The 12,702-nt window shown below is 38.7% G+C and overlaps 1 protein-coding gene across 1 annotated transcript in view; it reads right to left on the bottom strand.

The window, feature by feature from the left end:
• RNF17 (ring finger protein 17) overlaps positions 1-12,702 on the bottom strand; it is a 164,553-nt gene that overhangs the window by 14,290 nt on the left and 137,561 nt on the right. Inside the window, exons 30-33 of the mRNA XM_014528174.1 lie at positions 11,347-11,472; positions 9,299-9,355; positions 4,413-4,529; positions 3,076-3,244 (exon numbers count right to left, since the gene is read on the bottom strand). Coding sequence (XP_014383660.1) covers positions 3,076-3,244; positions 4,413-4,529; positions 9,299-9,355; positions 11,347-11,472 — 469 coding nt within the window. The remainder of the gene's footprint in view (positions 1-3,075; positions 3,245-4,412; positions 4,530-9,298; positions 9,356-11,346; positions 11,473-12,702) is intronic.

The raw sequence follows: 12,702 nt of genomic DNA, 5'->3' as shown, positions 1-12,702 counted from the left end.
GAAGGAGTAATACTATTAAGAAATTCGATGGGAAAATTTTCCTTTTCAGCATCATCTGTTGAATCATCACTCAAATATGTGTGAAAATCTCCATCGAGTATATCCAAAATTTCTTCATTTACTTTTTGAACGTGCTCATTTTTTGGTCAAAGAATTGCACGTTTGGCTATATTTTTAATATTATCTATATATATAGTATTTCCAAAGGTAGCTTCAATAATAGATCCATTACAAATCATTTCACAGGGGATTTCAATAATATCCATTCCTAAATGAAAACTGCTATCAAGTTTGCCATCTCCAAGTTTTACTAACCATTCATTATAAGCAGAATCCTCTGACCTCATACTTGTTGTAAGAGACAACTTTCTGAAACATCCCCAAACATTGCAGTACTTTAAACTCGTTTGTACTATGGCCGATCGCATAGCATGCGGTACAATACTGAGACATTGTCGAAAATCCCCTCCAAGAAGGAGAACTTTCCCACCAAATACAACATTCAAATTTCTCTTAGTAATCTGTCTACGGCATTTATAGTATGACTGGATGCCATGATGCATTCATCAATAATGAGAAGTTGGGCCTTTTTAATAGTTTTAGCAACTTCACTGTTTATATCGAGTCTAGAAATTGAAGTTTCATTTAGTGGAATGGGTAATTTATATTGGGAATGAAAGGTGCTTCCACTAAGAAGTAAATTTGCAGCAATTCCTGTAGACGCTGTGGGTAAAACAGTACTACCACTACCTCTAAAATAATGTATTAAAACCTTATGAAGATGTGCCTCCATGCTCCGAAGGCCGGTTCCTACCTCAAACCTCGCTCTCCTGGGAAACAGCTCGGAGAGGGCGCAGCCCTTGGCAACTCGACCCAGGACTCAGTGCGTCCACGTTCCGAAAGCCGGTTCTTGCCTCAAACCTCGCCCTTACTGGAAACAGCTTGGGGAGGGCGCAGCTGTGGCTAAGAGGACCCAGGACTCAGTGCATCTACGCTCCAAGGGCGGGTTCATGCCTGAAACCTCGCCGCCCTCGGGGGAAACAGCTCGGGGAGGGTGCAGCCGTTTCCAAGACGACCCCTGCAGGACTGACTTCCTTCTGGTTGGTCGAGCCTCAGTTGTGATGTTACACCCAGGGTTTTTATATAAATAGATCTTCCACAAAATTTCCAAAAGGGGAAATAGTTGGGGCCAGGTGGTATTTAAATGCCTCTAATGTTGAGGTTTTTAAAAATTTTTTTTATCAGAATTGTAAATAATTTGAATATATAGAGGTTACCAATAGAACAGTAAGAATCTCATCTATAGAGCGGTCTGTATAGTAAAAAACTGACTGAATCTTGGTCAACAGTCCCTTCCAACCATTACCATTTCCAGCTTCATAAACATTGTTAGTTACTTCTCAAAAATCACTGAAAAAACCCTACTTAGTTGTCCTATTTTAAATCTATAAAGCAACTCCTTCAACATAAATTCCTTACTTAAATGTAAATTTTTAAAAAAATATATATATCTTATTGATTTTTTACAGAGAGGAAGGGAGAGGGATAGAGAGTTAGAAACATCGATGGGAGAGAAACATCGATCAGCTGCCTCCTGCACACCTCCCACTGGGTATGTGCCTGCAACCAAGGTACATGCCCTTGACCGGAATCGAACCCGGGACCCTTCAGTCCGCAGGCCGACGCTCTATCCACTGAGCCAAACCAGCCAGGGCCAAATGTACATTTTTAATAGGCACCTGCTTATAAATCAACTGGTATATGTGCATAATAAAGAATAAAGGGCCTACAGAAGAATGTACAAACATGTGTACAGCTCCATGAATCACACATCACACAGATTGTGTGACTTCCCTTGAGACAAAAACACAATGAGGAAGAACTGTTTCTTCCAGACTCTAAATCTGAGTTTACAACAAGAAAAAAAAATCATAATGAATTTACTCTTTCATTCCACAGATATTTGTGCAAGGTGCCCTAATTGCTGGTCACTGCAGTACTAGGAGTCCCTATTTAACAAAGGAGAGTAGAAGGCATGGAGTATAATGGGGCAGGGAGGGATGTGGGCAGTGCCACTCATACAGGCAGTCAGGAAAGACTTGCAATAGAGGGTGAGTTAGGCAGAGACCTAACTCACATTCTGGGGAAGACCATTGCAGGCAGAGGGAATCCCAAGGGCTGTTTATCAGCCAAATATGGGTCACAACTGATGAAAATCTCATTGAGTAAACGCAGGTACATCAGGCAGATGTTTTCCTTTGCTTTAGCATATCCTCTGTATGTACAAAACACCCAGAATAAGTACAACTCTCTATCACATATGGACAGAAATGCAGAGATGCCACACAGCACTCAGGAACTGTTGACACAAGTAAGTAGTGTACTATTCTTCACAGGAGAATCACATATACTTAATGAATATGGGTAAGAATAAGTTAAAAAGAAAAAAAGAGAGCAGAGCCAGCTGGCATGGCTCAGTGGTTGAACGTCGACCTATGAACCAGGAGGTCACAGTTCGATTCCCCATCAGGGCACATGCCTGGATTGCGGGCTTGATCCCCAGTGGAGGATGTGCAGGAGGCAGCCGATCAGTGATTCTCATCATTGATGTTTCTATCTCTCTCCCTTTCCCTTCCTCTCTCTGAAATTAATAAAAATGTTCTGTTTTGTTTGTTTTTTTAAAAGAGAGAGCAGGATTTGACCTATTCTGAGAGGACAGGACACAATCTGAGCTCCCAGGCCCCCACTCTAAAACCACCAGTTTAGGTGGCTTGCAATGAAAATGACTGCCATTTGGGTCTGAATAACAACTCTCACAATTTGAGCTAGTGGCAAAACCTTAAGCTTAGACAAAACATCTTCGTGCAATTCCAATGAGCTCAAGTTCTGGAAAATGAAAGTGCCCGAGGGAGTATTAACCTCTTAGGTCACTTAGAAAATGGGGAAGGTCATCTACAGCATCTTGATTCAGAGATCAGCACATCCAGGGAGTGTGGTAACATTAGAAATCACCAACCTTACCAGCCCATTCAAACAAAACCAAGAATCCCATTGTACTCAGAAAGTGTGGGCTACCTGTTCTGAAGTCTGTCAGAGGTGGGAAGGTCTCCACATTAGTATTGAACCTCCGCAGAGCTTCATTGAGGCTCTCAGACTCAGATTCCCAGCTGACTCCACTGTCATCTGTGTCACTATGCTGGTTACAGAGATTACAATTTTCTACAGAATCAAGGCAAATGTACACCTAAGTGGGGAGAAGGGAAGGATAAAACTTCTTTTAGTATTCATTTCTACAGATGAAATCACTGCAGTAGATAATCTCCAAAAGTGGCCCCAGTGATCCCTTGCAAAGTTCCTCTCCCACATCATACCAGAGCTGAACTTTGTGACCAAAAGGACATGACAGAGGGTATGTGACTTCCAAGATCAGATTATAGAAGACATGAGACCTCTGTCTTGATGGTGCTGTCCTTGACTGCTCTCTCAAGGAGGCTTTCAGCCACGTAGGCCAAGGGAGAGGCCCACAGGGCAAGGTACTGAGTCCCCCAGGTAGCATCATGTGAGTCTTTTTTGAGTGAATCCTGCAACGCCCTCCCTAACCCCAACATCTTGTGACCTTGAGAGATCCTGAGCTAGTACTGAATTAAGATGCTCCTGATTCCTGACTCCTGTGTGTTGTTTTAAGCTCCTAAATTTGGGGTAATCTGTTATGCAGCAATAAATAATACCAAAAAATTTATTAAAACCAATAGTAATTGTACACCCCTATGCTCCCTGAATAAACTATAGAGCAAATCCTTTCCTTGCCATTGAAGGAAAGGTTTACTGTGTAAACTGGCTGAAGGGACTCTGCATTACTACACTGTCATTGCTTGCTTTTTTGTTGGCCAAGGACGTTTTCATATTTATTGAGTGCCTACTATTTATCATGCAGTATTCTAGGTTTGGGGGACACACCGGTGATCAAAACAGACAAAAATCCCTGTCTTTGTGGAGTGACATTCTAGTATGAAAAAGTAAGAAAGTGGAGAGGGCATTAGAAGGTGATCACTGGTATGGAAAAATACAAAGCAGTGTGAAAAGTGTCTAGACTTCATGTAATGAAGAGGACAGGGGAGTGAGATGTCTAAGATTTCATAGGTGGAAATAGGTCCAGTTTAAAAATCTCAATACTTGATATAAATATAACTATGGCAACACTGGGAAAACAAGCCAGTGCTTAAGAAATACTTGCCTTATTACATATAAACAAATGTCTGAACAGGACATTACAGAATGGGCAAACTAGAGGTCACCAAGTTTCAATTATTTAAAGTCAGTAAGATGGAAACATGAAGAATCCTAGAGTTTAAGACCAAGATTGCATGTTATGTTTTTAACCAACAACTAATCATGTAAATTAAATTACATACCTCATTAGGTGAGACCACGTGCTTAACTTGAACAGCATAGAGTTCTTCTGGGGGAGGCAGAGATGAAGGCAAATATGGTGGTAAAATAGGGGTCTCTGTTTCAGACAAAAGCAATTCCTAAACACCACAAATAAATTCAAATTCAGAACGACTACTCAGAAATCCATTACACTATCAAAATTCAGGACAATGTAACTTACACAATTGGCAGAAAGCAAGCTCTCTGATACATGCAAACCACAAAATGGTTTCATCAGATAGCAGGACCAAAATGTGATGAATAAACAAAAGATCTTTAGAATTCTCTTGCCCCCTCAATTTAAAAAATTTTGTATGAAAAAACACTATATGAATGTTTATTTATGTATACATATTTGCACATACAAAATGTTCTGGAAAGATGGTTAACAAATAGTTAACAGTAATACCACTGTCTAGCAGGACTTGGGTGTTTGGACTTCTTTCCTTTTCACATTAACATAGCATTTATTTTTAGAATAAGTATGTATCTATACTAATAAGAGAGTAATATGCTAATTAGACCAGACATCTTCCGGACAAAGCCATGGTGGTGGGGGCCGAGGCAGAGGTGGTTAGGGGCAATCAGGCTGGCAGGGGAGCAGTTAGGGGGGGAGCAGGCCAGCAGGGGAGCAGTTAGGGGGGGAGCAGGCCAGCAGGGGAGCAGTTAGGGGGGGAGCAGGCCAGCAGGGGAGCAGTTAGGGGGGGAGCAGGCCAGCAGGGGAGCAGTTAGGGGGTGATCAGGCTGTCAGGGGAGCAGTTAGGGGACAATTAGGCAGGCAGGCAGAGGCAGTTAGGGGTGCTCAGGCAGGCAGGCAAGAGGTTAGGAGCCAGTGGTCCCGGATTGTGAGAGGGATGTCTGACTGCCGGTTAGGAGAGGGGTGTCTGACTGCCGGTTGTGAGAGGGATGTCCGACAGGGATTGGGCCTAAACCGGCAGTCGGACATCCCCTGAGGAGTCTCGGATTGGAGAGGGTGCAGGCCAGCTGAGGGACCCGCCCCCCCCCCCATGCACGAATTTCATGTACCAGGCCTCTAATTTTATAATAAAAACTAAAGTAATATAGGAAATCCAAAATGATTTGTTAATATCATAAAAATTAGTGCTTTTTTTTAAGCTCTATACAAGAATAAGGAATAACAGAAAGTTACAAATATATATAAAAATGTGGGAAGTTTTTCTTTTAGAAAGTTTTTTCATATAGTAATTAGCATAAGAACTAAAATCATCACATTCAAATTTGTAGATTAATTTATTAGTATTTAATATTTCCAAACTAGTGGCAAAATAAAACATATCTGAATCAGTAGAGTTAAGCAAAAAGTGACTACCCCACTGTTAAATTTACTGACTGGTTACAAATCACTTTACAACAAGCTTATGATATTTTTATAATAGGAATGAAGTTAACCTTATAAATGAGAAAACTTTTACTTATAACTCTTACTTCCCTCACCAAAAAGCTCAAGTGACAAAATAAAAACCATATAAACTGGACTCATTACAATTAAAAACTCAGGTGCTTCCAAGATTACCACCCAGAAAGTGAAAATTTCTCCCACAGAATGGTAGAAAATATTTGCAAATCTGATCAGGGACTTGTATACAGAATATATAAAGAACTCTTACAATAATAAAAACAGGATATTATAGGGTAAACCAGAGGTCACTAGCTAAAAACTGGCTAAAAAGGGGCAGAGAACATCTTTTTCCCACTTTTCTTTATTTTTACTTTCTATTTTCCCCCAGTTTTACTGAGATATTGTAGGGAGCGGCTATAGCAGCGGTTCTCAACCTGTGGGTCGCGACCCCTTTAAGGGTTGAATGACCCTTCCACAGGGGTTGCCTAAGACCATCGGAAAACACATATATAATTACATATTGTTTTTGTAATTAATCACTATGCTTTAATTATGTTCAATCTGTAACAATGAAAATACAGCCTGCATATCAGATATTTACATTACGATTCCTAACAGTAGCAAAATTACAGTTATGAAGTAGCAACGAAAATAATTTTATGGTTGGGGGTCACTACAACATGAGGAACTGTATTAAAGGGTCACAGCATTAGGAAGGTTGAGAACCACTGGGCTATAGGGTTAAACCTCGTATTGACCTGTGGCAGAGCCACAAACAAGTCCCAGCTTGGAGGGCCCAGCCCTCTTAGCATAATTAAGCTTGACCTTATGACCATCCCTAGATCTTTCCTGGGTAGCTGATGGGCTGTGGGAGGTGCAGCAAGTGCTGCCAAAACAAGTGAAACTCACAAGAACATTGTAACTATGTTGACCACAACCTTTTTTGTCTCTGACTATAAAATAAAGCCTCAGCTTACAGGAGGGATCTTTCTCTGTCCTCATTCAGGCATGGAAGATCAGCCCAGCCCCAGCTATATTCTCTTTTGTCTGTCTTTTCTAAATCCTTCACCGCCCTCCCTCAGGTTTATCCTTGGCCGTGCTGGCCTGGCACAAGATATAATTGATATATAAACTTGTATTAGTTCAACGTGAACAACATAATGATTTCATATAGGTACACACTATAAAATGATCACCACAATAAGTCTAGTTAATTGCCTCACATAGTTAGAAAACCTGTTTTTCTTCTGATGAGAAAATTTAAGATTTATTCCCTTAGCAACTATCAAATATACAATATAGCATTGTTAACTATAGTCACTATGCTGTGCATTACATCCCCAGGACTTAAGTATCTTATAACTGAAGTTTGTACCTTCTGACCATCTTCACCAATTTTCCCCACCTTTAGCCCCCCCCACCTCTGGCAACCACTAATCTTTTCACTGTATCTATGAGCTCAGCTTCTTTAGATTCCTCATATAGTGAGATCGAATGGCATTTGTCTTTCTCTGACTTATTTCATAGTATAATGACTTCAAGGTCCATCCATGTTGTCACAAACGGCAGGGTTTCCTTTTTTATGTCTGAATAATATTCCATAGTGTGTGTATATCTATGTACTTATAGACATAGATATATCACATTTTCTTTATCCAATTGTCTATCAATGGATAATCAGGTTGTTTCCATGTCTTGGCTATTGTATATAATATTGCAGTGAATGTAGGGGTGCAGTTATCTTTTCAAGATAGTGATTTTGTTTCCTTTAGATATATACCCAGAGGGGATTGCTGGATCATCAAGTAGTTGTATTTTTAATTTTTTGAGGAACCTCCATACTGTTGTCCATAGTGGCTGCACCAATTTGCAGTCCTATCAACAGTACAAAAGGGTTTCCTTTTTTTCCGCATCCTTACCAACACTTGTCTCTTTTCGGTAACAGCCATTCTAAAAAGTGTGAGGTGATATCTCATTAGGGTTTTGATTTGCATTTCCCTTATTGTTAGTGATGTTGAGGATCTTTTCATATACCTGTTGGCTATTTGTATGTCTTTTTTTGAAAAATGTCTATTCAGATCCTCTGCCCATTTTTTTTTGTTGTTGTTATTAATCCTCACCGGAAGATATTTTTTTCATTGGTTTTTAAAAGAGTGGGAGGAAGGGAGAGGGAAAGAAGAGAGAAGCATCCATGTGAGAAAAACACATTGATTGGTTGCCTCCCATACACGCCCTGACCAGGTCTGGGATCGAACCTACAATGCAGGTACGTGCCCTTGACCAGGAATCAAACCAACGACCCTCTGGTGCCTCGGCTGATGCTCTTATCACTGAGCAACACTGGTCAGGGCTGCCCATTTAATTTTTTTTTTTTGCTATTGAGTTGTCTAACTTCTTTATATATTTTGAATATTAGCGCCTTGGCAAATATATGATCTGCAAACATTTTCTCCCATTCAGTAGACTGCTTTTTCATTTTTGATTATTTCTTTTGCTGTGCAGATGCTTTTTAGTTTGACATAGTCCCACTTGTTTAATTTTGTTTTTGCTGCCTTTGGTTTTGGCATAAAATCCTAAGCAGAGGATCTTAATAGAAATTTCTTCATAAAAAATATACAAATTTGGCCAAAGAGCACATGAAAAAATGCTCACCATCGTTGATCATCAGGTAAATGCAAATGAAAACCACAATGAGATACCACACTTCACACCTATCCCAAGATGGCTAGGAAAAAAGTCAGGTAGCAAGTGTTGGTAAGGATATGGAAAAATGAACCTTTATACGTTCCCAGTACAAAAAGAAAATGGTACAGTCCCTTAAGAAAACAGTCTCATAGAGTTCCTTAAAATGGTAAACAAAGTCACCAGATGTCTTAATAATTCCACTCCTACGTTCATACCCAAGAGAAGTTAAAACAGATGTCCACCAAAAAACTTGTACACAAATGTTCACCGTAGTTTTACTCACAATTGCACAAATGTAGAAATAACCCTAGTGTCCATCAACAGATTAATGGGTAAACAAAATGTGGTTTATCCATACAATGAAATATTATTCAGACATAAAAAGGACACATACTCCAACATGAGTGAAGCTTGAAAACATTATGCTGAAAGAAAGAAGCCAATCACAGAGGGCTTTGTATTGTGTGATTCCATTTATGAGAAATGTCCAGTATAGGCAAATCCAGAGACAGGACATTCATGGTCTCCAGGAGACTGACTGGGGAAGGGGAGAATGGGAAGTGACTGCTGTTGGTGAGGTTTCTTTTTCAGGTGATGAAGTGTGGAATTAATAGTCATGATGATTGCACTCTGTGAATGCAGCTCTCTGAACATACTAAAAACCCATTGAATTGTACACTTTAAAAAGTTGAAATTTATGGTATGTAAATTATGCCTCGATGAAACTGATATAAAAGAAAATGCTTACTTCCTGATTTTGTATCAAATCCTTTATATTGATAAAGTGTCCAAAGTTTCCAGAATATCTGGATTGAAACTTACCTCAAACCTTATTTCCCATCTTTCATCCTCATACTTTTTACTGTAATCTGTTGGTTTCTGAAATACAATATTATTAATGAATAAAAACCATCTTTAACTATGTAACATCATTTTTAGGCACTTTCATATTTCATCTCAATAAAAACTGGATGCTTGCCCTTGTTGGCATTCATTTCATTATTTCAGGTTAACTATGGGAAAATGTAATGTTTGGAGTAATCTGAATACTGCAACAGTAAAAACCCTCAAAATTATGCTAACATATAAAATATGTCAACTGTATTTAGTTTATTGTAAGAGAGTGGGAGCTATTACCTTTCCTTTTAAATGATAGCACTGAAGAGTAATACTAAAAGAGACTAGATAATCTTTCTAAAACCTGTTTAATAGGTAAAACACCTTTTACACAAATACATGGGGTGCACAATGTGCATGCACACACCCATCTCCTTAAAAGAAAAAGCCAGAGGTAAGAATTACATGTACAAAGTTAAGTAATATCACAGTTTCCATTTGAGAGAAGAAGTAGTTTTCTATATTAAACTGAACACATAATATTTGGTTTTCTTCTATCACTAAAATAAATATTCAGAAAACTAACCTTAAGTGAACTATAAGTCTAGAAAAAAAATATCTTGCCATATAAAATATTATTTATGATGAATACCCTATTTCTAGAAAGTACTTATCTAGTACAGGTTAGTTATATCTTTTAAAATATTAAAAAACAGAAGCAGTAAGCAGTTGGACTGGGCTTTTTTTTTTTAATTAAATCTTTATTGTTCAGATTATTACAGTCGTTCCTCTTTTTCCCTTTCCTTTTTGTTATCCCTGAGCTTTAGTAAGAATCTCATCCATCTGGTTTCACTTTCCCCCCCAAGAATAGTCAGTCCATTCCCTTTCTATGTCCCTGATTCATTATAATCACCAGTTCATTCTGTACATCAGATTATTTATTCACTTGGTTCTTAGATTCACTTGTTGATAGATGCATGTTTGTTGTTCATAATTTGTATCTTTACCTTTTTCTTCTTCTTCCTCTTCTTAAAGGATACCTTTCAGCATTTCGTATAATACTGGTTTGGTGGTGATGAACTCCTTTAGCTTTTCCTTATCTGTGAAGCTCTTTATCTGACCTTCAATTCTGAATGATAGCTTTGCTGGATAAAGTATTCTTGGTTGTAGGTTCTTGGTATTCATCACTTTGAATATTTCTTGCCATTCCCTTCTGGCCTGCCAAGTTTCTGTTGAGAAATCAGCTGACAGTCGTATGGGTACTCCCTTGTAGGTAACTGACTTTTTTTCTCTTGCTGCTTTTAAGATTCTCTCTTTGTCTTTTGCTCTTGGCATTTTAATTATGATGTGTCTTGGTGTGGTCCTCTTTGGATTCCTTTTGTTTGGGGTTCTCTGCGCTTCCTGGACTTGTAAGTCTATTTCTTTCACCAGGTAGGGGAAGTTTTCTGTCATTATTTCTTCAAATAGGTTTTCAATATCTTACTCTCTCTCTTCTTCTGGCACCCCCATAATTCGGATGTTGGTACGTTTGAAGTTGTCCCAGAGGCTCCTTACACTATCTTCATATTTTTGGATACTTTTTTGGACTGGGCTACTTATTGAAGCTAACCTTAAAATCTGGCTTTGAGTTTCCTGTATTCAGGAAAATGGGGGAAATGTTATAAAGCCAAATAAAAGGAAAAATATTTTATCTGGGAGAGAGTCCTCTTCTAGCAGTGAATTCTATTAAGATTTTATTACTTACATCTCTATACTTAAACAACATTGGCTAACATAACATATGGGCTTCTCACTAGGTCTGAAGGTACAGAAACATTAAATGAATCTTAATGCAATTAGTCCTTTGTAGGACAATATAAAGCATGATATAGTATATTGCTTTCTCAATAAAAATTTTACAAATTCTCTATTCTCTCAACATATCAGACATGTAGAACCATATTAAAGACTTAAGGTATAAGACAATATACAACATTTTAACCAGAATTTGTTTTTCTGTAATTTAGATTTTTATAGAAAAATAGTTCACTTACTTCTTTTAATATCTCCTCAGAATGTTCAAAAGTACAATATTTATGGTGTGCCATAAAATAAGAAAGTGACATTCCATCAAAATAGAGATGCACAGATAATTTCCCCCATGGATTTTCAGGCAATTCCTATTTAAATTAAATAAAACGATTATTACTATAAAAATAAAGTCTGTTTGAAGATTACAATTTTGTAGTCAGCAAGAATGAAATTAGATTTCTGAAAATCATAGTATTACCAGTTTGACTAATTTCATAAAATTTTCTTAATGGTATTTTGGCAAGTTATGAGGCAGTAATTATATTATTTTGGTTTTTGTAAAATATATTCACATGTCAATAAGGTAGAGTGTTTTATACTTATTTACTGGAAAATAATTTGCTACATATAATTTACTACCCCTCATTTTTAGATGATACCAATAACTATACCAAGTAGAAGGAGAAAGAAAAGTTATTTTCAGGTGTAAAAAAGTGAAGTTTAGTTAAAAATTCAAGAATGGCAGAAATGGAAGAGATTAATAGCAGTCTAGAAGGAGTCATGATAATGGCTCTTTAATCCCTGGACTGTGATCAGGTACTGAGCAGACACATACTCACCAGCTGATCTGTCCCATTTACCACCTAAGTCCAAAGTCAGGTCTCTACTGAGTTTCTATAATTGCCTGCCAGCAGAACTCCCTGCTTCTATCTTTTTCTGCTATCCAGTTTCTATCAGGGCAGAGTGAAAACACTAGAATGTAAGATCAGATCATGTCACTCCCTTACTCAAAACTTCAAAAGGCTCTCCAGGTCAGCCTGACAGCAGAGGTCTCACAAGTCTCCTCCTGTCTCCACTTCTTCTCTTATTCCTCCTGTTCCAGCCACAGAGGATCCTTGGCTGTCCTTGAACACTCTAGGCGTGCTTTTGTCTTGGAGCCTTTTGCACTATTCTCCCAGCATCCACATAGCTTGTGCTCATTCTAAAGTCTTTACTTGAGTTTTACCTTTGCAGTGATGTCTTCCCTGACCACTATATTTAAAAATGTGACTTCCTCCCTGGCCTCACCTCTGTCATCCTTTCTTGCTTTATTTTTCTCCCCAGCACTTGTCACTACCTAACATACCTTATATTTTACTAGAGGCCCGATGCACAAAAATTCGTGCAAGAGTAGGCCTTCCTGCTCCCGGCTGCCAGCACCGGCTTCCCTCTGGCACCCAGGACCCAGGCTTCCCTCCTCTGGCCGCCAGCAGGCACCCGGGACCTGGGCTGGCTTCTCCCGAGCCCCGGCTTCATCAGGAAGGACATCTGGAATGATGTCTGGGATAATTAGCATATTACCCTTTTATTATTATAGACTAGTGGCCCGGTGCACGAAA

Source organism: Myotis brandtii, unplaced genomic scaffold, assembly GCF_000412655.1.
Source record: "Myotis brandtii unplaced genomic scaffold, ASM41265v1 scaffold62, whole genome shotgun sequence".
Lineage (NCBI taxonomy): Eukaryota > Metazoa > Chordata > Mammalia > Chiroptera > Vespertilionidae > Myotis > Myotis brandtii.
This window is presented reverse-complemented; position numbering and strand designations above follow the sequence as displayed.